General features: G+C 47.4%; 3 protein-coding genes across 3 annotated transcripts; all 3 read right to left on the reverse strand.

Moving 5' to 3' along the window:
• Positions 1–108: 108 nt before the first annotated feature.
• LOC144726527 (uncharacterized) lies at positions 109–11502 on the reverse strand. The gene is made up of 15 exons (XM_078605322.1): positions 11232–11502; positions 10557–10666; positions 9742–9832; positions 8839–8867; positions 8113–8204; positions 7580–7688; positions 6538–6708; positions 6075–6145; positions 5510–5677; positions 4406–4524; positions 3925–4126; positions 3014–3169; positions 2188–2236; positions 1498–1592; positions 109–1366 (listed from the first exon to the last, which is right to left on the reverse strand). Exons 2-15 carry the CDS (start codon positions 10557–10559, stop codon positions 943–945), a joined length of 1779 nt encoding a protein of 592 aa, XP_078461448.1. The 5' UTR covers positions 10560–10666; positions 11232–11502; the 3' UTR covers positions 109–942.
• On the reverse strand, positions 10838–16583 carry LOC144726528 (uncharacterized). The gene is made up of 7 exons (XM_078605323.1): positions 16033–16583; positions 13795–13876; positions 13194–13324; positions 12453–12539; positions 11635–11917; positions 11232–11393; positions 10838–10863 (listed from the first exon to the last, which is right to left on the reverse strand). Exons 1-7 carry the CDS (start codon positions 16036–16038, stop codon positions 10838–10840), a joined length of 777 nt encoding a protein of 258 aa, XP_078461449.1. The 5' UTR covers positions 16039–16583.
• A 147-nt stretch (positions 16584–16730) lies between these two features.
• LOC144726516 (uncharacterized) lies at positions 16731–20722 on the reverse strand. Its single transcript, XM_078605312.1, has one exon. The coding sequence runs from the start codon at positions 20696–20698 to the stop codon at positions 17282–17284; it is 3417 nt and encodes a 1138-aa protein (XP_078461438.1). The 5' UTR covers positions 20699–20722; the 3' UTR covers positions 16731–17281.
• Between the last annotated feature and the right edge of the window lie 4423 nt (positions 20723–25145).

Here is a 25145-nt window from a genome sequence, read left to right on the forward strand (position 1 = left end):
CTCCTACAACATCAGAGTGCAGTGCTACATTAAATACACACTGCAATGACAATAGTTTCAAGCGATTTGAAGCATGTTTTATTTTTTTTGGGGGGGGGGGGGGTCATATTTGAGGGGGGGTCTGATTTTTGTGACGCCGGGTCAAAAATGGTCCAAAATCGCGTGACGACATTTATGGACGGCCCCTTAACAGCAAAGCGGTACCAGAACCAAAGCGTTATAAATAAGTCTCGATCTCACCATCACTCCCATGACTGCATTGAGCAATCCAGCTATTTTGTTTTCTAGGCATGAAGCGGATATGTAGGAATTCATTATTTATTATGTGTTGTGTATGTAATGGGTTCACGTAACCACTGCAGACATTAGAGGTGCTACATTCACAATGTAAAACATATATGTGTAGAGGAGTAGAGGAGAGTGGTGGCGTCGTGTGCGCTGTCCGGTGCGGTGACATCACGGGACGTGGGGTCGCACGCGCTGGGCAGTGCACGTGACGTCACCCCTCCTAGGGTATTTAAGGGAGACCCCGTGACGTAAGCGGGGTCACTGAACGGGGATAGTAGAAGGGGTAAAGAGGGAACCAGGGATAGTGATGTGTTAATAAACCCTGGCGGAAGCCCCTAACTCACCTCCGTCTCCGAGTACCTCCGTCTACTACTCAACATATGTATAATAATACGTATTGAACAAAAATATTTTTCTTATCGTATTGCGATCCTGGATCAAGATAATGTATCTAATCATGAGGGGGGCCAATCATTACATGGCCGATGTCTACCGGTCATGAATATTTAGTATCCTTTGCTGAGACTAATTTGCCATGATCATCAGGTACATGCAGTGTACAGTGGCTTAATTTACATAAAATCAAATGTGGGAGCGTGCGGATGTTGTGGGGATTGGAGTTTAGAAAAATTGGTTTACAGAGTCGTCAGACGCTCAGCTAGATGTTGTCTGCCTCTGTTGCCTCTCACACCTGCTTTCGCTGGCTTGGTCCGGCCGCTCCCAAACAACGTGCAATGGTGGTGTCTCCATTCCCTCCAAAAACCCTGCACTCGCACCATCCATGGCCCCTGGTTGCCCATCTGCAGCAACAACGAAAGCCTTTAGGTTATGTAGGTGCATGTACAAGGGTGTACCAGTTTGTGTCTGTGAGTGTACATGTGTGTATGAACGTGTGAGGGTATGTAGGGAAGAGCATGTGCCTATGGGGGTGTATGCGTTGAGCCGCTGGTGCAGGTCGCGCAGCATGTATTTCAGGTGGGCAATGGTGTCACGCTGCTCCATGCGCAGCAGGTCCAGCTGCCAGTGAACATCCAGCACCTCCTGGCACACCGACGACAGTGAGCCCGATGGAAACGGCCTGCGCACACACGCACAGGCATACATACATACATGCAAACACTTGCACACAGATCCGTGCAAACACATGCATTGACACCATGAGCTACTCCATTCCCATCCGGGTCTGTGGGCTTGGAACCAGGGACTAACCGGGGAGACTGAGGCCTGGTGGTGGAAAACATCTCCTTGGTCTCTCCGTTTGTGTGGTCATCACGCACGTACTCCCTGAGTTCCTCCAGACCATCCTTCCAGAAAAAATAATTAAACATTGCATCAGGTCGTCGTTTGAGGGCAATTCAACATAGAGGAGGCCCAGGAAATGTTTATACCACTTGCCCCAGACTAGTGGTAAATGTTTTGCACATATCCATCACTGATGATTGAGTGATGACTACGACTCCCCATAAAAGATCAAAGCATGGCGATTACAAGTTTCAATGAAGACGCAAACTGCAATAATTTAGGAACATCAATCTAGGTTACAGTGCACTGAGAGGATCAAAAATGGTAACTGGCAATGTATGTACATACAACGGTTCACCAACTCACTAATTGGCTGACCTGATATTATCGGGAGAAATAGTGCACCTCTCACTCTAGCATTTAATAACAAAGAGTGGCCTACATTTTTGACTTTTTAGTTAACAAGACTGAAAATAAACAATACATTAAAACTGTCCATTGTGCTAAGATGGAATTCTTACTCAGGTAACTGAGATTACAGTGCAATAAGCAAATGATTGCACAAATGGCACACACACATCTACACACGTAACAATGTATACATGTAGGCTTCTACACAATACAATCATTCACACGCAGAATCAGTGACATGCATACCTGGATTTCACACGCTGCCGTGAGCAACTCGGATTCTGTCTGTACCGCACTGCAATATAAAAAACAACAACACGTGAGTCTACGATGTGCTTTTGGGTGGTACCGTGTGTTCGTTATGTTGTTTGACGTTTGGCTCTATATGCTGGGACCTTCTTTAGCAAGTGAAATATTGGACATCATGCTGAACAAGCGGTACAACCCTAAATCACATCAGAGAGCTGTACGGCACAACAGTGAAAACTTACACACTAATAAATATACGAGTCCATACTCTTGGTTCTTTCGGTAAAGTCTCAGTAAAAAAATAAAATAGAAATACGTTTCGATTGCAACACCGAAAGAACTAAAGAGTGGATCCTTGCAGTCACGAAAACTTCAAATCTAGAATGAAATATACGAGTCACTCACAGAATGACAATCAGGTATTATTGCCAGTGCACCCATACACTTTAAAAAATAAAACTTGTGCTGCTTTAGCAATCAGGGTAAATTTGTCCAAAGGCCCAAAGTGCCAAGTGGCCAGCAATAAACAGCGCAATTGTCATAAATAATATTTGTGAAAGGCGCCAATCATTTTCTTGAATTGATTCTGCTGATATTAATCTTGAGTGGATTGATGCCGGCAGGGGACCCTGATGGCGCATGACGGCTGGCGTCACCCCTCCAGTGTGTGTGGGAATGCCTTCGTCTGCTTCCGATGAATTTTTAGTTGATAACGGTGGTGATGACAATGGTGAAATGTTGACGCTGATGACATTTTAGAGAGAAGAGAGGAAAAGCGGCGGGCGAGGTGGTGGGGAGGCCGTGCGTGCGTGTGTGCATGCACCGTTCGTGGCCGTAGGAGGCGTGGAGTGGCGAGCATTCGTTGTGCAGGAACCGGCGAGTGACCTCGCGATCCCCGCGAAACAACACGCTCTTCTCTAGCCCCAGCAGCACGCTGGCGCGCTGCATGTACATGTTGGCACGCGGGTCCTCGCTCACACTGCATTCGGACACGTACCGTCACGAGTGTACCGTGGTATAGTAGCGATACAATATACCATGCAATATGATGTCCGCGATAATTGCATTGTCAGTTTTGCTGCATATCGTTACACCATGATTATCGTTGCTCATTGAATTATCTTTTAGATACGTTATTTCCCGAGAAAATAAGTACGAAATAACAAACCCCTAATAATTAATGTTCTAAATAAATACCTATTATTTAGTGCTTTGCTAAATGTTTTGGCAGTCACTGATAGCATGGTGGTTATATGAAGTAATTTTCTGTGTAACTGACAGCTTGTGTACTCATACATAGGTTGTAATCTTGCAATTATTAAACTATTTGTGGCAGGTTTATGGCAATTTAACTGTAGTTGAATAACTCAAGATTTTAAGTAAAACATTCATTGTGATGCTCTTTTGTGTGCAGATCATTGATGATCAGGCTGGCACCATCAACTCACTACACTTAATCACGCTTGTTATTAGGTGTAGTGGTCACTGCAACTTGTACCAGTTCAGATATCATTAACTGCAGATGTTAGCCATGTCCGGGAATCTAACCCAAGTCCAAGGGTTTGTCGTGCAGTGCGTTAACCACTGCGCCACCCCGAATCATAACAATTCATGAAATCGCTGGCAGAGTATTGGGGGCTGTTGTTAGAAGCAGAAATCAAGAGTGTTGAGGGCACGGTTGAGTGGGTTGTCGATCGGCTGAGAGCGTGGGGGTAGGACAAGGGGGCGGGCGACCTCTCGTAGGCGTCGTTGAGCATAGCCACGAAGATGTTGAGACAGACGATGGAGACAAGGCCCACGTAGGAGACGACGAGCAACGGGGTCATGAGCGGCGCGTGGGCCAGCATGGCCAGTGCCTCGTATTCGTCCGTAAAGCCCAAGCGCAGCACTTGGAACGCCGTCATGTGACCCGATGCCAGGGTCTCGATGCCAGAGTCTACGCAAAGCGCCAACAACATCATCAGCGATGTGCTTATCATCAGCAACTTGACAACGCCCACATCCTCATCTTTGCCATTGACACGTGAGCATCGTGAACAGTAATGACTGCGAGTGGTATGTGGAACAAGGTAATGCGACCACAAGCTTTGGAATTTATAGGTAACATTTTCACTGACACGCGAGTCGGGCACGTTGCATTTGAACGGGCTTTCCCTTTCTCTGCGCAATAAGGTGATCGGTCGCTGTGACGTTGCCAGCGAGAAGTGAGGCTCACTGTGGAACACGAGGAGGAACGCGATGCTGTACGGCACAAAGAACTGCAGGAGGAGGAAGAGGAGCTTGAAGAAGTGGACCGCCATCTTTCCCAGCATCACGATGAAGGGGCCGATCACCCTGTGGCTCGCAGTAACCCACACATGTTCACACACATCACAGAAAGATCCTCTGCATACCCTTTTACGGGCTATTGGAAAGTGACGTTAGTAAGCACCTTTTGAGGCAGGCACAGCACATGCAACGGTAGTGCAGTCAACATCACGCGCAGCCGCCTATATATCCCTATTACGGATGTTTTACAGAATGCACCATGTACCCATTTTAGACCGAGTCAACCAATGGGAGGTCCAGGACCGGTTCAGATATCACTCTCTACTGATGTTAGCCCAACCACACATACACCTACCCAGGAACTCCTGTGGAACTGATTTGTCCACTGACTATTCAGTGGTCGTCTAAGCAGTGACTGCTGTTCTTGCATTGAGTGAGCAGACATCTGCCTAGGACCCCAAGTGAGCGCCTTCTAAGGCCAACACAACATAAGGGGGTGTGGCCAGAATGATAGAAGTTTAATACAGGTAGGAACAACAGGTTCCACACTGCCCACCAGGGATTATTTGTCTGTCGTGCATATGGGGAGGGTGGGAGGGGTGGGGTTGGGTGGAGAGGGGAGGGTGGGGAGGGGCTGGGTGGGGAGGGAGGGGCTGGGTGGGGCTGGGTGGGGAGGGGCTGGGTGGGGAGGGTGGGGCTGGGTGGGGTGTGTTTGGGGTGGGGCTGGGTGGGGAGGGGCTGGTCACCCCGTGGTGCCCTTATAAAACTCAACGTTTAACCTACACACTACACTATACACGACACGATACACTACACTTATACAGATCGGAACAACAGGTTCCACACTGCCCACCAGGGATTATTTGTCTGTCTGTCGTACACGAATGCGCTGTCCAACCAAGTTCCTACCTGCCCACTCCGAAGGAACGTGTTCAAAGTCATAGTGCGGTTCACTAACCACTATACAACCGTTTTCCATACACTTAAAAATAAATGCAGACAAATTACACATCACACACAGACACAAGCGCGTGTGTAAACTGGGTCCCACCAGAAGGACCGCATCTGCTTGAGGTTGCACATCCACAGCGGTACTATTGCCACGGCTGCCAGGCGCACGTGGGTGCAGGCGAGGGCGGCGCTCGGCCCTATCACGTCCGCCACGTGTGTCACTAGCGCCGCCAACAGCACCAGCAGCACCACCCAGTCCAGAACGTTCCTGCAACGGGGGACACAGGCACATGGCGCACACACACACACACACAGGTGAAACACGGGTGGTTGAGAGACAGGTAGCCGAGGCACGTTGGGAGAAACAAGCAGGTGAGAGACATGCATACAAACAGAAGGAAATGTGTTGTCTGTGTATCCCTGTTTTTTTATAGCCATGAGTAAGAGAGTTTGGAACAAGACTGTGTACTGGGAAGTGGTATATGTATGACAGATAGGGGAGGTGAGGACATAGAGGCATACTGTGTGGATGCGAAAATACGAAAGTAGTGGGATGGGAGGAGGTAGGGGTCACTGTTACGGGAATCGAACCATTGACTCGACACGCGGTGGGTCAGTGGGGAGCGCACTCACTGCTGTCAACCCAGCCGTCCAGCAGAGCTTACCAGTAGTCCAAGAAGTAGAAAGCCTGTGATTTTTTCAGCTTCTTCATCTGGTTCTGAAGGTCGTCGCTTTCCTGAATGCAGCGATAACCAAAGACAATTTGTATACCCAAAATACATCCAGGATTAATGCAGTGGGATAGCTATCGAGTGTGCAGACGGTGCAATTGCACCGGGGCACATGGGCCAATCTATATATCAATGTGTGGGCAAATTGGACAGGGGGCGGTCACAATTTATTCCTTGTACCAGGGACCATAGGAAACAAGCTAGCACATTATACACATTGGGACGTACGGACATATCAAACATATTAAAGAAACTAGGATATCTGGACACTGGAACATTATAACACACTTGAGTACAGCACAAGGACACAAGATGACAATTAAGTCCACGGCAGACTGGGCTGTCGGGCTGGCCTGCAGGATTCAGAACGGAACGAGCACCCCCTGAATCCTCTTACCTTAGGCCAGCACGGGTGGCAGAAGCGGCGGTCGCTGCTGATCTCCTGGTACCGCAGCTCCTTCCAAGCAGCGAACGAGCGGCGAGAGGAGAGGAGCTGGCGCACCTCGAGCACCAAGCGCAGCAGAGCGTGAGAGCCGCACCACAAGGCGAGCGCCACCCGCCACCAGTCCTGGCCAAAGCAAAGGCTTTGTACGTTAACTTAACGGCTGCTTCTTCTTGGTTCTTTCGGTAAAGTCACGTAGAATGGAAATAATAAAATAAAACATTATAAAATAATTCTCACGACGTTTCGGCCACAACGCAAGCAGCCGTCCTCAGGTGAAGACCAGGTCTGTCGGGGAGACAGCGTCGGGGAGACAGCGTCATTCAGACGCTGTCTCCCCGACAAACCTGGTCTTCACCTGAGGACGGCTGCTTGCGTTGTGGCCGATACGTCGTGAGAATTATTTTATAATGTTTTATTTTATTATTTCCATTCTACGTGACTTTACCGAAAGAACCAAGAAGATGAATTCCTGCAGTCACGAAAGCTTTAAATCGAAATTTAACGGCTGCTGATAAACGTTAACATGTCAACTCGTACGGCTCTCCTCCAATGGGTTTTCAAATTGTCGTGTGTCGTTCAGCATGATATCCGACGTTTAGCTCTCTACTTTTCCGTCAGTTTGACATTTCATTCAATGTGTTGGAATGGAAGAAGCTCCAAGCGGGTCGAGAAAAATATCAGACTGAAGAAGCTCCCAGCATATGGAGCCGACCGTCACAATTCGTGCCGAACAACACATGGCACAACCAGAAAACGCTTCACAGAGCTGTGGTTACATCAGCATTGACACCAGCGAGCTACAGCATGACTTTCAACATTTTGCTCCACGGGACCGTACTAAAGAAGCTCTCAGTATGTGCGGATAAATCTCAGACATCACACGAAAAAACATGCAGTATATCCCGCAAACACATCATGGTGTGATGGCTACATGCGAGTGTTCATGCTAGTGAGCTGTGGCAGGCCGGTGCAGTGCGATGCGGGGCGGCCGTGCCTTGGGGAAAGTGTAGACGTGGCGACGGGGCCACGGCACGGCCACCAGCAGCACCATCCACGTCACGATGAACGCCATCTTGGTGGTCAAGGTCCAGCAGTTCCCTTTCCTGTGGGCGCACACATACACACATCACCATCGCGTGAATAGACAAATACATATGTTTATACTGGTAGGAACCACCTGGTTCCAAATATGGGAGTGGGGTTGGGTGGAGAGGGGAGGGTGGGGAGGGGTTGGGTGGGGAGGGCAGGGTGGGGAGGGGCTGGGTGGGGAGGGTGGGGAGGGGCTGGGTGGGGAGGGTGGGGCTGGGTAGAGAGGGGAGGGTGGGGAGGGGCTGGGTGGGGGGCAGAGGTCGCAACCGGGTACCCGATATAACATTGATTATTTAAAACATTATGCATGCATCATAAGCTTAAGATATGATATTAATTGATAAATCAATAAGATTGTCACACCTCTCGCAGACACCCTCAGACTGGAGCCTCACAAAAGGAGAGAAACAAACCTCTTAGATTAGATAGAACACTTACAGGCCGTATGCATTCCACTTGACGTCGATGAACATGCGTACAACCGGGTGGTCCACGACCTGATACAGCCGCCTCATCACCACGAGCTCCAACTGCCAACATCGACAAGGCAGAGGGGGAGGAGGGGAAACGAACAGTGGCAACAGCAGGAGAAAGATTGTGGTGGAACAGGCACTGCTACACCCCTCACCTGCGCATGAGAAATCTGAGTGGTGGCGCAAGATGTGAATTAGCTATCACACTGCAGACAGCAAGGCTCTGTGTCAAAGGCCCAAGTCAACGTTCACTCCTCTGCTGCCCTCAATCTGAAAATCCCTTTCCCCCAGCCATCCGTGCTGTCAATTTGATTTAATTGATTTCATGGTGTATCAGCTGCATGTTAACACGTGTATATTATTTATTATTATTTAAGACTTATTTATAGCTGGGAACTTCTTCTCGACGTGACTCAATACGTGGTTCTAGGAACCCTTTTTAAGCAGGGAACATTTTTAGGAGGGGCAATGCCCAAGCTTACAGTATTTAATGGGTGGCAGTCTCCTGAGCTCAAGTCTACTGCCAGTGGAAGGGGTCAGTGTGTGGTGTTGGTGGCAACTCCAAGGAGTTGTACATAACTCATCCACAAGAAGATCTTAAATAACGCTTTGTGGGATTAGATGCAGCTTAACTTTCTAAAGGTGTGGTCTATTGGTCTATTGAATTGAATATGCTGGTGCCAATGCTTACCAAGCTCTTAACAGGCTTTTCTTGATTATCTGTATATAAAACAAAAATAATAACAAGTCAGTTCCAGTGGCTGCATGTGCATAGTTTCACCCTATAGGCATTAACCAATGTTGTTTGTTGGGTGTGTTTGGCTGTGTTTTATTAATGGCTCTGTGCAAGCGGTGTAATGATGCATCGATTCAGTGTTATCGATCAATAAATGCGTGATATATGCATCGAATGAGTCGCGTAAAAATGGATGTGTCTTTGATTCGTATGCATTGTATGCAATGTTAAAATATCAAGTTGTTACACACTGCACACGCATGATGATTTTTAAACATGTCTCATGTGAAGTATACAAAGCTCGCTAATTGGAATTCAGCTCTACTTCATGGAAGTCAAACACGGAATCTTTTCATTTCAATCGGCACTCTATACACCTCGTGGAATGTGTTTAGCAGTCATCAGACATGTGCAGTGTGCAAAAACTCAGTATGTATTTAAAAGGAGGCAAGCATTGGTCAGTGAATGGTGGCACAGTGGTCAGTGCACTGCCCTATGAAACCTTTGTTCAATTCCTGCCTATGGCTAACATCTGTTGGAGATTGATACGTGAACCGGTCCTGGAACACCAATCCACATTCAGTAGCGTGGTGAAGTATGGTTAAACAACCCGCCACAGCCAACACGGCATGGAGAGGCCTTCATCCAGCAGAGGAGTTACAAAGAGCTCTACACAAAATATGTTATTACTGCAAGATGTACAGTGGTGGCTTGCAAAGAGACAGTCTTTGGGAAACCCTGTCTTAAGTGGTTGGTAAAATAAATACCACTCGGTGACAATGGATAGCTCGGCAGGACGTTAACAGAATAATCTAGAATTTCCACAACTGGCTCTTGACTAAACAGCAGAGGCCTCACCGGATTCTGCCGGCTCCAGTATTTTTAGGTAGAAGTATTGCTTCTGGTCAGACTCCTTTATCACGCGGAGCTGGTTCAGCGCTAGCAGCGCCTGATGGAGACACACACAGGCAGCGGGCAAATTATTTTTTAAAAACACCGATGGCACTTGAGTTGAAAAATAGCTGCACCTTGTACTGGTTTCCCTTCTGACAGCGACAGCTGCCTAAAATAAACGTGAAAACTTGGGAAGAAACACAGAGAACCCACAGACAGAGCAACACATACAATTGGAGAACATTGTTTTCCAATCATTAAGTTATAATTGTTTAACTTACTTCACAAATCTAAAGGTTTAATTCAACGTATAATTTGACTCAAGTTATTTCCTAAATTACGAATTCGGAAGTCCAAATTTGAAATAAATAGGGAACAAGACTGATGGCTCAAAAATAATCATGCAGTGATGGTGACAGCAGCGGTGCTTGTGACAGTGGTGATGGATTAGTGGTAGCAATAGAGTGGAGGTGGCGATGGTTGTGGTTATAATAGCAGCAGCAGTGGTAAAAGGAGCAGTAGTGGTCTTGGCGCTAGTATTCGTGATGACAATGGTTGCGGCAGTGGTAATAGCAGTATTCGTGGTGGTGAAAGTTGTGGTAGTTGTATCGGTGATGGCAGTGGCAGTATTATTAGCAGTGTTTAAAGTAGTGCTAACGGTGATGGTAACAGTGGTAGTAAATGTTGACGCAGTAGTCGCAGTAGAGGTTAGTGTCAGTCGGAGCAGTGGTGGTGCTATCAGTTGTCATGGCGGTTGTTGGTGGTTGTGCTGGTGTCACCATGTCAGGAACGGTGTCGAGAATGACGCTCAGGCAGGATGTCCCCAACGAGTCCTCGGCACCAGCGTCCGCCCCCACGTTCAGCAGCAGCTGCACCGTGCCGCGCTGGCCTACCCAACATTTTAGTTGTGGTTGTGTTGTTAAAAAAGTCTCAAGCACAGGAGAAAAGGAGGACTTGAGACAGAATTAGGATAAGAATTATCATGTATAGGGTGCTTAGATTTCTCAGCAACTCATGAGTGCCTCACATCTCGTATCAACTATTTCTATGCCTTTGCAGTTTAGCCAAGGGGACCCCCAGTGGCAGCTGTACAGGTGCATCACAACATATAATCAGCACTGGACTGTAAATCGACATGAGTTAGCCAGTAGGGAGAGATGGTGTTATATGGATTTTCCCAATTCAGTAATTTTGTGAGTAATTTACCAAATTTGGACCGTGAACGTAGTATACATGGCCTACCATTTTTTTGAATGTCACCGGTTCTTTAACGTCCACTGTGCAGCAGACGGTGTGTATTCATGGTTAGTACGCCTCGCAGCATTAAGCAGGGCGGCCGCTGGGCAGGAACCGCAAGCCTCCGCAACAAGCGACAAACACGCTACCACTTGGCCATGTCAGCCAATTTCCCATCGACAAAATTAGACCCATCGCGGCGGTGCTGGCGGACCTACCGTGCTTGGCGGCGAGGAAGAGCGGCGTGCGAGCGCGGTAGTCCTGGGCGTGGATGTTGGAGAGGCGCCGGTATAGACACTCGAGGGCGGCTCGCGCGCCGTGCTTGGCGGCGTAATGAGCGGCCGTTTGAAGCTCCTCCCGCGTCGCCGCCTCCACATCGCCTGCCGGGGCCAAAAACCACACACGGCGGCCGAAACTCTTTACTTAGGTCAAGGTCAATTTTTGTAGACTGACTTAGAGGAAGACACAAACTAACATCTTGGAGATACGGTCAGTAACGTCGTAAAAAAAATTAGTGATGTGTAAGCAACTTTAGAAAATGACAGTTACACAATGCACAAATAAAGGTTAATGGAACCAAATAAAGTGAAAAAGTGCTCTACAATAGGGAATATGCTTTACTGTACTTTAAAAGTGAATGGTAATGGTTGGCAGCGGTGTCAATGGTGGTGGTGTTAGTGATTTGCGGCAGTGTTGATGGCATCAGTGGCGATGGAGGCGGCTTTAGCGCGCGACAGCGGTGGCCGTGGCCACCTCCGTGCTTCACAAAGAAGTCGATGACATTGGGGTGGTCCAGTGCGGCAGCCACGTGCAGGGGCGTGCGTCCATTCGTGTCCGGCTCGTCAACGTGCGCGCCACGTTCCACCAGGAATCGAGCCGCGTCAAGGTGCCCTGCCTGCGCCGCCTGTACGAGCGCGCACACACACACGCAGGCGTTATAATACACAAAACAAAGATCCCCCTGTAGCCTTTAGCAGACTGTCGGGACAAGTGCTGTTAGTGAGCACCTATGAAAGATGGCGTGAAAGCACAAGGTAGGTGTGGGCAGCACCATGCCTGCTGCCTATGGCTCCCAAGTGGTGACGTTTACACACCACACCAGGTACTCATGTAAGACTGAGTTGACCTAGGGAAAAGCGCAGGGGACCGGTTCATCATTGATTTGGCCATGGCCAGGAATCAAACTCAGATCGCCGGGTTCGCAGCGCAGGTGCACGAATCACTACACCGTCGTTCAACCCTTATACAAACACACACACTAGCGTAACATTTTTAACTCAAATGAATTCAACAGGTCTGCCAGAAATATGATCCAACACAACTGTGCATTTAAAGGCACTGATCTGGAAAGGGGCTTTTTAGGAGCTCGGGGACATTCGGAAATTGAAAGGTGAAGTTCATAGTGGCGCGATCGGAACGCTAATGGAAAGAAACCCAACCGTGTGCAGTGCCGTCTGGCCGTACTGGTCCTTGGTGTTCACGTTGGCACCGCTTCCAATGAGGCTACTGAGAAATCCAACGTCAAGCTGCTGGGTCAGAGGGCAGAAAAAATACAAGAAAACCAGCACACTTATGGAGCCTTTGCTGTCTGCTGATTGAGGTGGACATCGGTGGTGGATTTAAGAAACTTGTCCAATCAATCTTTACTTTATCTGCCAATATCGCACTCAATAGCGGGAATGGTACAGAGGGCATAGAGGAAAAGGAATGAAAAAAAAACTGTCACGACCTCAGTGGCTAACACGGACTGAGCCAAGTAAATTGGAACTTCGTCCATAATAAAATGCAATCGTGTGCAACGAATATCATCAGGTAAGTAGTAAATAAAAGAAATAATAAGTAAAGAAACAGAGAGGTTTTTTGTTTTCTCATTTTACATTTTATGAGGAGTCAAGTCTGAATAGGTGTGTCTTGCACAGTCCAAGGAACTGAGAGACACTCGGCGCGTTTCGGATGTCCAGTGGCAGGCGGGGTGTTCCAGATTTTTGGGGCTGCGTTCGAGAAGGTTCGTCGCCCCAGCGCCGGGTGAAACATCCTGGGCTGGGCAAGTCACGCCGTTCTCGTGGAACGGAGTGTGCAAGTCTAGCGAGTTATCATTACACGATGGAAACATCTGGCCTAATATAAATAACACGAATAACTACACCTATATAAACACAGGTGGGGGAAGCTCTGATCACCTCATGCTGCTCTCTGTCACCGCAGCCCAGTCTGTGGAAGTACTCCAGGAAGGCCGTGTTGAGTGTTGCCTCATTGGGCGGTGGTCGATGCTTGCTGCTGATGCTTGCACAGGCCTCATGTGGACTTGAAGCTGCTCAGGTTCACGGGGGATCATGGAAGTCACAGGGTGGAGCTGGGAGGAGACCTCTCGATTTCCACGATACGTGACCTCCATAACAAAAACAAGACTGCTCGCTCCAATGAGCAGATAGCAAACATTGGAAGACACTGCAGATCGACCACCACTGATATCACAGGCACACCTCCGATGAGCACGGTTGGCTACATACGGTGCGAAAGAAGTTAAATATATATACATACGGCGTTCTGGATTCAAACCCAGAATCGCAGTCGTACCAGCTCATCGCTCTGACCTCTGAGTACTAAGCCACCTCTTAATGAATCAACACCAACAAGAAATGCTGTTTGGCACTCACACGGTGTGAACAGAATGGACAGTCCTACAACTGCTTGCAATTTTTATCATCTCGACGCACGTCCGATTAGCACGGTTGGCTAAGTACGGTGCGAAAGAAGTTAAACATACATACATATACATACATGCACTAAAAGAAGAATTGCTCAAGCGGCTGGAGCAGCATCTTTGGGTGGAGAATCCCCTCCATTCTGGGTCCACCGGGTACTGCCACACACACACACATATCAGTTCATCAAACGGCAACCATCTGTTCGTGAGAACCTATTCAGGTCTTCACGGTTGCCGTGTTAAATCCCATAAAGACAGCGGAGACCTCAAACTGCATCGTGGCCGTGTGACCTTTAATTGGTTAACTGATTAAAATTGATGATTGCACTCAAGATACATGCATACAATGGCATCACGAGGGACCAATTTTAGTGGCAATGTATGCACATTATAAACACGTGCAACTTTTATAATGGAGAAAACGAGACTGAATAGACGAGATAAAAATATATTTTAATATAAAACCGTGACCTTGAAGAATGGTGACAATCAAATCGTGTTGGAAGCGCAGGTGATCCATGACATGCTTCCTGAATTGGTCCACGGTAAGCCTAACAATACAGTACTCGACAAGCGGTCTTATTACTATAAAGGGCTCCTGCAGTGGCTTTGGGAGAGGACACAAAATATGGAACCCCTGAGACACGCTGATTGGAGAACATATGGCCCCAAATCCTCAACTAACATGACATAATCCTAATCAGACATGATCTATCTACTGCAGGAGACATGCCTCACCCATGTCAACACCATCTCTCACGGTATTGCAATACAATAATACCGTTATCCATGTCACTCATCACATGAGCTGATCTCATCATACCCAGTGCTCATCCTCACTCCTTTGGCTGTCATTCTGTCACTAGCCTCGTCCATGATCACTTTTAGTAATACGCCCTTATCCAAGCCGTGCCTTCAAGTCAAGATTTTGCCTGTTTTCTGATCCACGCGTTCTTCTTTCTAAACCTCAGAGTGCGTACAGGCACGCACCTCTTAACGCTTCTTGTAGTGCTTTTTAGTTTGTTACATTCGTTGTGTAGCGTCGTTCTGGACAAATATATTATTTGGTTTTGCAAACGTATTACACGTACGTACGAGTTGGATTCTGGGGCAAGGCTCAAATCAGTGGCGAGTTGATGCCTTAATCGTTCCAGGGTTCCACCTTTTTACCAACCCGCATTGGGCAGTGTGGTGAGGTATAATCATATCTGTCAACCCCTTATCAGTGCCTCCTACCTTGTTACAGACCAATGCAGACCTTATTGGTCACCGCGTGCCCTCTTATAGATCTCAACGTGCATGCCACAAAGTCCCATCACGAGGGAGAAACACAAATAGATACCACTGAATATGTCAACCCCTTATTAGTGCCCCCTACCTTGTTACAGACCAATTCAGACCTTATTGGCCACCCCGTGCCCCCTTATAGATCTCAATGTCCATGCCACAAAGTCCCATCACGAGGGAGAAACACAAATACATTTTTGTTGCCCGTATTGAAACGGCCGTATGGACCTGAAAACTAAATTTCCCTGTAAAAGAATAGGGGTTAAGCCGTATGTGGGTTGACAGCTATGAATCTTTGGTCAAATGTGCCCCCCCATAACCGATACGGTGTGGGGGTAAGGCCTTCATCCCGCAGTGGAATGTACTAAATGTATATTTTGCATAAATGACGACATACATTGATATTATATTATTGGTTCTGTCGGTAAAGTCACGTAGAAGGGAAATAATAAAATAATATAAATATAAAACAATATGAATCTTTGCAGTCACGAAAGCTTTATATCAAAAGACATACATTAAGTTAAGTGATCTGGCTATTGCATTGTACGTTTGTTGAATCGCAACGTACGTAGCCGACCGGGAAGAATGAATTAAACACACACAAAATGATGATCGATGAGCCCATTGGTGACAATTCCACGTTCTTGTGGCGGGAGCCAGTCTGTCCACAAGACAACCACTTGATTTACTACAAAGTAGTCGCGATCTTTATGAAAGGCTGTACGAAAACCGAATCCAATCAGATACATCAGGCACATGGAAAATGTTACGTTTATTTATTAACTCCCATATTATAAACACATGAAATACGTTACATAAAAAGCGCACATTTAAGCGAAATGAAAAAATAGCAAAGTCGTATTACAGTACAGTATTGCGAATACCGTATTACTGCTAACACTAACTACTGTAATCATTGAAAAAACGATACATTGCACTTTCATTTGATTGCAAATACATAATAATAATTAAAGCATGCCACGCAATAACACCCTCGAGTTAATTGATTTAATAAAAAGTACCTCCATACGTGAGTTACGTGAAGAAAAACAAAGTTTTTTTTTACAGATTTCTTTCCTCTCAAGATGTTCACGGGGAAAAAAAGAAACCTCGAATAAGTTCACTAACTTGCACTTTAAACTCGTTTCGTAATTATTATGATAAAAACATTTGTAAAGTTTAACGGCGATGTGAGTCGAAGGGCCTCGCTTTTGCGCGGGAAACAAACGACCCCGTGACCCCGTGAGCACGTGGGTCACGTGGTCGTGACGTCACCCGCGGGTGATTTGACCACACTTCACCAACATTGGGGCAGGACCAAATCTTCCAGGGGTCTGGGGGTCTCGCCCCTAAAAAATAAATATAAATTTGAAAACGAATTTCCTGCCATTTCCTGATTAAATATTTTTTTAAAAAATCACTAACACATAGGATGGATTTTTTTTTACAATTATGTCTAATAGTGTATTGTATTACATTGCTCCGTTTTTTTATTTTTTACCTCTTCTTGTTTCATTGTATGTAATGGCAGAGATTAGGGATTAGTAAAGTACAACCATAACCACAATCATATAAACAGAAATCTATTTTATAGCAATATATTGGGGGGGGGGGGGGCATTTTGAGATTATTTGAATATTGGGGGTGGGGGGGGATGTGTCCCCCCCAAGTAGCACCCACGACAACCTGTGACACCTTTTTATACCCGTGGTGGTCGCTCCATAAAAGCCACTCTCCAGCCCCAAACCCCCCCTGCTTAGCTTCAGAGATCCGACAAGATCGAGCGATTTGGGAATACGTGAGATCTCTTTTTGTTGTTGTGGTGTTTTCGTGGCCGAGGAGGCAGAGGGAACCTGAGCGTCCTGAATTAAAAGAACAATAATAACCCATATTAAAAGTTATTACATTTTGCACCTACAAATCTTCAACACAATATCATACCTATTTGCTGTACTGCCCCCTTATATGTACCTTATTTTTTCCTGAAGGTGTGCGTAACGCACATTTTTATTGCTCCATCTCAAGCGTGATCCACCAACGCTAGTTTAAAGTGGTTAGATAAATGAAATCATACTTACAATGCAATTTTAACGTCTGGGGAAGATTTACATATTTCCCAGCCCTAACTCTATCTCTTAACAAAAAGACAATCCCGGGAAAACCAGGACAGGTGGCAACTCGACATCACACCACCGTCTCCATATGGGCGGCACAGCCTCCTTAAGCCCCACCCCGCTTCTTTGTGCCGTTTTGATTCGTGCCACCACGTGGTCAGCAAAGCAGCGTGATCTGCACGTGGTCGTCGCGTCCCTGCCACAGCATCTCGCCTTCAAAGTTCACCAGCCCATGCTTGCGAGCCCGCAGCAGGATGCCCACGAGCTTGTCGGAGACACGGGCGTACGTGTGGAAGAGTCGCCCAAAGGCAACCTGCGTGCACCCGTCGCTCCCCGGCTCACCGATGCGCCGGATGAGGTAGCACATTTCCAGCATCTCCTTGCGCACGTCCTGTTGCGCACGAGCCGCCCTCTCGGCCGTCCGCGTGCCCTCCTTGGGCCTCCCGTAGCCCTCTTCACCCTTCTGCGGCAGCGTGGACAGCGCCTGCTCCATGTCGAAGCGCTGGCTGAATGGGTTCAGCTTCTGCCTCTCTGTGTAGTCGTCCGACCATTGCTCCCAGGCGCCGCGCAGCCCACCGACACAGCCACCCGAGCCAGGCGGGACGCGCGGACCACCGACACCATACTCCCTGCTACTGCTGTTGTTGCTGAGAGGGACCCGTGGGCGCCTACTTGTACTTGCTGCTGCTGACACTGGCTTCTGCGAACCTCCTTTGGGCTCCAAGTCCATCGCTTTCTTGTTGCTCCCTAAATCTGTTGAGCCTTGGGACTTATGGGGCTCCTGCTTTGGTTGTATGTCCGAATGTGTGACTTTTTTCAATTCCTGTTTGACCACCCCATTGCTCTGTAGCTGGTCGTCTCGGATGCTATGGGCGTTTGATGGTTCTTGATCCTCCACGACCGTCATGATGGTGGAGTCATGCTCAGCAGATACCCCGTTCAGCTGACTAAGCTGCTTTGCAGTCTGCATGGGAGTGCATTTCTCTGGCTTGGGTGTAACTGCAGTTGGTGTTTGTCCTCGATTGACTGAGTCCTTCTTCACAACGTGCACCTCACCGGAGATTGGGGAAGCTAATGGACTGGTGACAGGTTTCTTCACTTCCACATAAACATTCTCTGGAACTGACTCTTTCAGCTTTATGTTGGCGGTTATACTTTGACATGTATCTGTCGATGGATTGCATATCTTAAAGGTCTTTCCTGCAGTGCTAGTAGTAGGCGAGGTTTGTCCTGATAAATTGAAGCTTAGTTTTGACACCTCTTTGAGTCTCCTAGATTCATTCATGTCCTCTTTGGAGCCACTGGTATCTTGCTTTGGCTCGGATTTATGATCACTGGGCCTGTCTTGCTTCGTTTGGAGGGACCCCACTGGGACACGTTCGGTCGGGCTGAGGGTGCCATTGGAGTAAGCTGGTGGGATAGCTGAATGAACACCTTGGTCTGACGAGGTCTTCTGGGAGATGGACACCTGCGAAGTGCTGCGAGATAAGTGTCGGGCGTTCGCCGGGGTTGATTCATAGCTCGTCTTGCCCCACCCACTCGACAGGGTAATCACCATTTTTGAAGAACACAGTGTATTCTCATTCGTTGGTGGGGGCGTCACTGGACCGATCGCCTGGTTCTCAACTTGTGCATTTAAAGGTCGATCTCCTCCAATGGGCTTATTCAGATGTTGTAGAGGGGCGGATTGCAACAAAGGGCAACTGATTGGCGAACGGGCACAAGCTGGTTTGGTGGGGCTATGAGATTCAGTCGTACAGCATTGATCAGTCTTACAAATGCCGGTGGTCTCACAGCGCAGTGGTTTCTCCAGCTGAGTCGACTCCAATGTTTTGCTCATACTAACAGGCTTTTCTGTTTGTGGTTCAGCAGAACGGTCTTGAGACGCCAGATTGGTACCCTTGTTGATGCCGTATTGACGTCGCCTGGATCGTTGCACAGGTTGTTGTTGATCCGGCTGAGGAGGCTCTGAATTGCGGGAGCTGATGGCAACACTTGCCTGAGGATTGATGGAATCTTTTGATAGATCAACAGTGGAGCCTTGCTTTGTTATTGAACCGTTTGGTACAGGTTTTTTTTGCTCTGGTTTGCACCCATTCGAGGTCGCAATCCGGCCAATGGTGGACGAAGACTCGCATTGCTTGGTGCCATCAGCCCGAGTTTCAGCGTTCCCAACCTGCTGCTCCAAACATTCAGATTTTAAACTGGTGTTAGCTGATGGATCAGAGGTAGGCTGTACAGTGCTTGTGTTTGTCTTTAGTCCTTCACTCAGCTCGTTCGCTCCGCGATTGGGTCTCTTTATCGCAGGCTGATTCGACTTACTCGACCTGTTGATCAAACGGAAGCTCGCAGCCTTTTTTGCAGCCGCGCGATCTCGTAATTCTTCCATGACCCCATTCCACACGACACTGCGTGTCGAATCCTCCTGCGCTGTTTCATCTGAGTCGACAGACTCTGAAGAGTCGGGAGGAGGGTTTGCAGAAGTAGTTGAAACTGCTGCAGCATCCTGGTTACCTGCTGGCTCAACTACACGGCATTGTTCGCGCCTTTTTCCTTGCTGTTGTTGCTGTTTTGGCTGCATCTGCTGAGGTTGTAGACCTACATGCTTGAGCCCCTGGCCGCTGCGATGGTTCAAAATCGACTTGTTTATAAGGTCTCGCATTTCTTTGTCATTTTGAGTTGTAACATTGTCTGCTGCTTTATCATCCTGCAATGGCTTTTCGAACAGAGTTGATTTGACCTCACTAATGGGCAAGTCGCCATTTGACACATTTAAAATATCTCTGTCTCCATTCTCCCCAGATTCACCACAGGCCTTGTTCTCAAGTCTTTTATCTTCTGATGGCTTCTCTCGTTGACCTGAACTTAGTTCATGGGATTGCTTCTCAGTCTTTGTGTTGGCCTCAATTGAAACACCTTTGGCTTCCAACATTTCACGTTGCTCAATCATCTCACCATTCCGCCTCCTCTCCTTTAGCTTTTCTGACCGTGTCAAACTCAATTCTTGCTTCAGCTGCTCATCGCTTGACTCGTTTAAAACATTACTTCCTTCCAACATTCCACCCTTCTCAACCACCTCACCATTCTGCATCCTCTGCTGTAGTTTTTCTGACAGAATTGAACTCAACTTTTTCTCCAGCTGATCATTGATTAACTTGTTTAAAACATTACTTCTCCCCAACGTTCCACCTTGCTCGATCACCTCACCGTTCCGCCTCCTCTCCTTTGCTTGATCCACCTGAGCCGGCCTCAGTTCGCACTCTGGTTGCGCATCGCTAGACTTGTCAGGGACACAACGGTCCTGCCGTGCACCTCGCTCCACCACTCTGCCGTTCACCGCCCTTTCCTGCAACTTCTCGGAAGCACGGCAGGTCCGATCGTTCGCGTTACCCGGGTCATCATCCTGCCGACTTTGTGATCCCTTCCCATCAGTCTCCTCCGCGCCACTTGGCTCGTCCCTCGTGCCGGGGGACGTTGGTTGTGAGGATGGCCCTTGCGTGACGGGCGCGCGGTTGAACTTCTTAAATATATCCCCGAGGGAAATCTTCAGCTCGGACGAGCCTCCCACCACCATGGTGCCTCTTCTCGTGTATCACCGCTCAACCTATCAGCGTGTCAAGGGTGCGAAAGGTACAGAAAGCATGAGAATCTCTGACTCATTCGGTTGCCTCAGTTTCGCTGATAGTGTTAGCCAATTCTGCTTACCAGGAATACACAAAAACCGTTAAATACGATTACATATACAATACACTATTGTTAGACAATTATCCATAAAATATTAAATACAACTCATATTTAATAGACAAATCGAGTGAATAGTTATATCTTCATATAAGTCGATTATATTTTACATATGGAATACACTGCCTACACAGTTGGTTTGATTGGGATACACAGGAAATTATTAACCGATACATGGACAAGTCGCCGATTTCCCATTTAAAGTAGAAGACATCGCTTAATCTACAAGAATAATTAACAAAAACATCCTTTTCCTGATGACGACCGCTTGTTTTGCGATCGAAACGTCGTAGTTTTTTTGTTATTTTTTTTGAACCTATATACGTGACTTTACCGAAAGACCCAAAGAATATAAAAACATTTCCCTTTTGCAAATGTATGTAAATAACAAATGAAGGCAAATTGACGTCTCGGTTTCACATGATAATACATTTTTATTAGGCTTACTTTATTTTATTAATTAAATTTCCAAAGCCTTCATAGTAGTTTTTTTAACCGTAATAAACACCAAGTTTTCTAGCAAAATAAGATCAATATACACACATCTTTAGTTTTGTCAAGATTAGGCAAAGTGAACATTTGAACTGTCATTCGGGTATAATGAGATCAAGCAGCATGGCCTTTAGCGAGCTTGCCAAACACTTACAGAGCCAGAGAGCAGAGCAGCCTCAAGTGCAGCAGCGGGCCCCGTGTGTCTGTGGCTGCCTTTGGGCCTGTGGGTTAAATATAGGACGGTGTGGCATCCCAGGCGCTCGTGCATGCATCTGCCATGGATAAATATAGAGAGGCTGCCACGTTATCCACACCTCCCCTATGCATCAGCAAACTACAAAGTGCACCCAGGATGTTCACGGCTACAACACGCCACCCTTGGATGGCTTCTCCCATCTAAATGGGCGTCGCTATAGTGGAGAAGAGACGATGGCAGTCAAAGCAAGGGAGATCAGAAGTATAAAATAAAAATCACAGCGAGACCACAAAATACAAAATATAGAACAATGTAACGATACAAAAATTGAGGCACGACTAAAAAAACTAAATTATAAACAAAATATTCCAATTGTTCAATCACTATTAAATACTAAAAAATAACGTGACTATTGTATCCATAACATGTCAGTATTCGAAACACACAGGGTGATACATTTATAGATGCGCCACTTAAACAATGATTGGAGGAACAACACTGGAGGGAAATCCGGTGTCTTCGTTTCAAAGCCTCTACAGGTCTCCCGCCACCAATCTCAATGCACACGTTAAATCTTCTGGCGCCTCTAGCTCTGTAAGACATGGAAAGCATCGTTTTCACAACATCTAATCGGCTGTTGAGACGAAAGTGAAAGGGTCGTTTAAAATCGATGGGGCATAATACTGCAAATTTATCGCCCTTCATTAAAAACACAAAACCCCACGTATACCGTTGAAGTAAACGATCGAAAGGGTTAAAGTCAGGTTTGGGATGGCGTAGTTTGTAAGAGTATTCCATACGTGATATTGTTGTAAAAGAGGATTTAACAAATTGAACCATTGGCCTCTCTCTCGAACATTGTATCAGAATGTTAAAACACCTCCGAAGCCGCGAGGCTTTACTTGCGGAGCTAGATTAGGCAACTGTTTGTGGAAACTTGTTAGTGAACACCTTGGCGAGGAATGTAGGCGAGAGTAAATTCATTATTGTTGATAAAGGAAGGTCAAATGAAATATATAAAAAAACGGATTAAAGTCTCGTGATAACCTGCAGATTCTGACCGGAACCATCAATGTATGACTACATCACGCGGAATAATAATACATTTCAACTCATAACGCGCTGTCGAACATTATTCACTCACTCTCATAGACAGAACGACTCATAGGCGCAAAGAGAAACCACAGACAAGAGGCAAAGGCAGCAGCCACGCAGTGATCCGGCGCCAAGAGTTTCCCAAGCTCTGCGGTCCTCTGTATATTAAGGTGTTAAAGAGTGTTTGCATCTGGGTAACAACCGGAGCACCCGGAGAAAACCCACGCGTGAGGTGGCAACACTATCGCATACCGATTGAACATGCTGTTTGTCTGCATTTTGCTGTACTGACTTATCCTGAAGAGCCATGGCAATGGCACTTCATCGATGCCCACGGGAATGAACTTTCTCATCTTTTGTGTGATCCACCAAGGCTTGCCTCCAGTGCTGGATTAGAGGTGTGGATAGCCACCGCAGGTGGGCCATCGTTATTGTCAGATTTCGGAAGCTAAGCGGGGCTAAGCGTGTATACCGCTGGAATGAATCGCCATGCCCACCAGGTTGTCAAATGTGGTTGTAGGGACGAATAAATCCATCGTTGTATGCCCCCCGCCCGCCTCCATCAACCCGTACTAACCAGCGTGCGTAACAAAAAAAACTCAACACATTCGTCAACAAGATTGTGGCCTGAAAAGTAAAATTGTTTAATCGGCAACGTTTCGAGAAATGGCCATCAGTCGATTGACAAAAGAGCTGTCTGTGCATGTTAACCACAGAGGCAGGCCATACGGGAGATTCCTCAGCCAAGCCCAAGGGGGTCTCCTTAACACCAGAACTGGTCACCTCAAGTGACACTCTCCGGTCTGTCAGCTTTTACAATCAGCGCGGAGCTTCATCCTCCCAGTGCAGGGAGCTGGGTTGAGGATTTCTGGAGGGAGGGCCTGTGCACATTTACAAAGTGTACCCAAGACACATTGGCCGAGACATTCCTATGGGTAGGAGATAGGGGATAAACTTAGACTTCGATGTGTGTTCAGGTTGCACCCCGTGTTGTTTGGAATGATGTCCGGCGTTTCGCTCCACCTGCTTGGAGCTTCTTTATCATGATTGGAGCACGTGGGTGGAAACGTTGGACATTATGTCGGACAGCACGTGGTATACTACCTGACAAAAACATTGGAGCGCTTATACAGCACAACCACTAGATCCAGCGATATTGATATTGCCATGGTAATACTGGTAGGAACGAAGTGAACCAGCCTACAATAGATTATATCGTCCGTCCGTCCGATGTCCGATTAGGTGTAGCAACATCGCCCCCTACTGCAAACACTTGGCAGGACCCTACAAAAACCTTTATACTCAGTGAGGCTTTCCTGGCTAAACAAGTGTAACATTCCCCTATAATTCCCTGAGATAGTTTTTAATTAAAACATTTAAATTCAAAATTAACTCACAGCGGCCTAACGCCTACAGCTAGGCCTAAAGCCTAGAACTAGGCCTCAAACTCTCCCTTCGTATCGTACCCCCGCCATTTCATTTTATTATAGCCATTCATTCATTTGTTCGTTCCTACCAGCCCACCCCGCAGGGACCTGTTTTGTTTGTCTATAGGTGTATATTATGTTGATCCGCAGCCCTTTGTCAAGGTAGCAAGCCACCCCAAGCCGACGTGTCGGTCATGGGGTTGCTGGACCATACTTCACCACGCCGGTCAGTGTGGATTGGTAAAGAAATGTGTTTAGGGTTCAGGTTTTATACCAAAAGTAAAAACTAAGTGTCAACACCCAACTCGTTCAACATTTACGACAGTGGGGAGGAGCCGGGGGAGCGGTGACACAGTGGTTGGCCCACTGCGCTTTGAATCCACAAAAACACATTCCTGCGGAGGGAGCTGGTAGGAACGTTGGGTTGATACTCATACTCTTAGGTTTTTTCGGTAAAGTCACGTAGGGAAAAATAAATAATAAATATAAATAATAAACTAATATGAATAATAATGGAAATAAAATAATATAATAAAATAACGTTGGGTTACTCGGTCAATGGCCAGGGTCAACGGCGGCGTGGTGTAATTCCGCAAATATGGCCGACTGTGAGGGCGGGCACAAGCCGGCGTGAGTAGATTAAACGTTGAGTTTTATAAGGGCACCACGGGGTGACCAGCCCCTCCCCACCCAGCCCCACCCCTCCCACCCCGCCCCACCCAGCCCCACCCTCCCCACCCAGCCCCTTCCCACCCTCCCCACCCAGCCCCTCCCCACCCCATCCCCTCCCCACCCAGCCCCTCCCCACCAAGCCCCTCCCCACCCAGCCCCTCCCTGCACGCAGGACGGACACAATAATCCCCTGTGGGCTGGTGTAACCAGGAGGTTCCTACCAGTAATAAGTTCGTTTTGGCTAACACCAGTGGCGAGAGATATCTGAACCGGTTCTGGGCTCTTCCCCCCCACCCACAGCCGCTACACCAACTTGCAAAGACCGGCAGAGAGAGAGAGATGTGATCAAACAACTCCCATGACTGACACACCAACGTGGAGAAGCCTTCATCCAGCAG

The sequence above is a fragment of the Lampetra planeri genome, chromosome 23 (assembly GCF_965212315.1).
Source record: "Lampetra planeri chromosome 23, kcLamPlan1.2.h2, whole genome shotgun sequence".
Taxonomy (NCBI): Eukaryota; Metazoa; Chordata; class Hyperoartia; order Petromyzontiformes; family Petromyzontidae; genus Lampetra; species Lampetra planeri.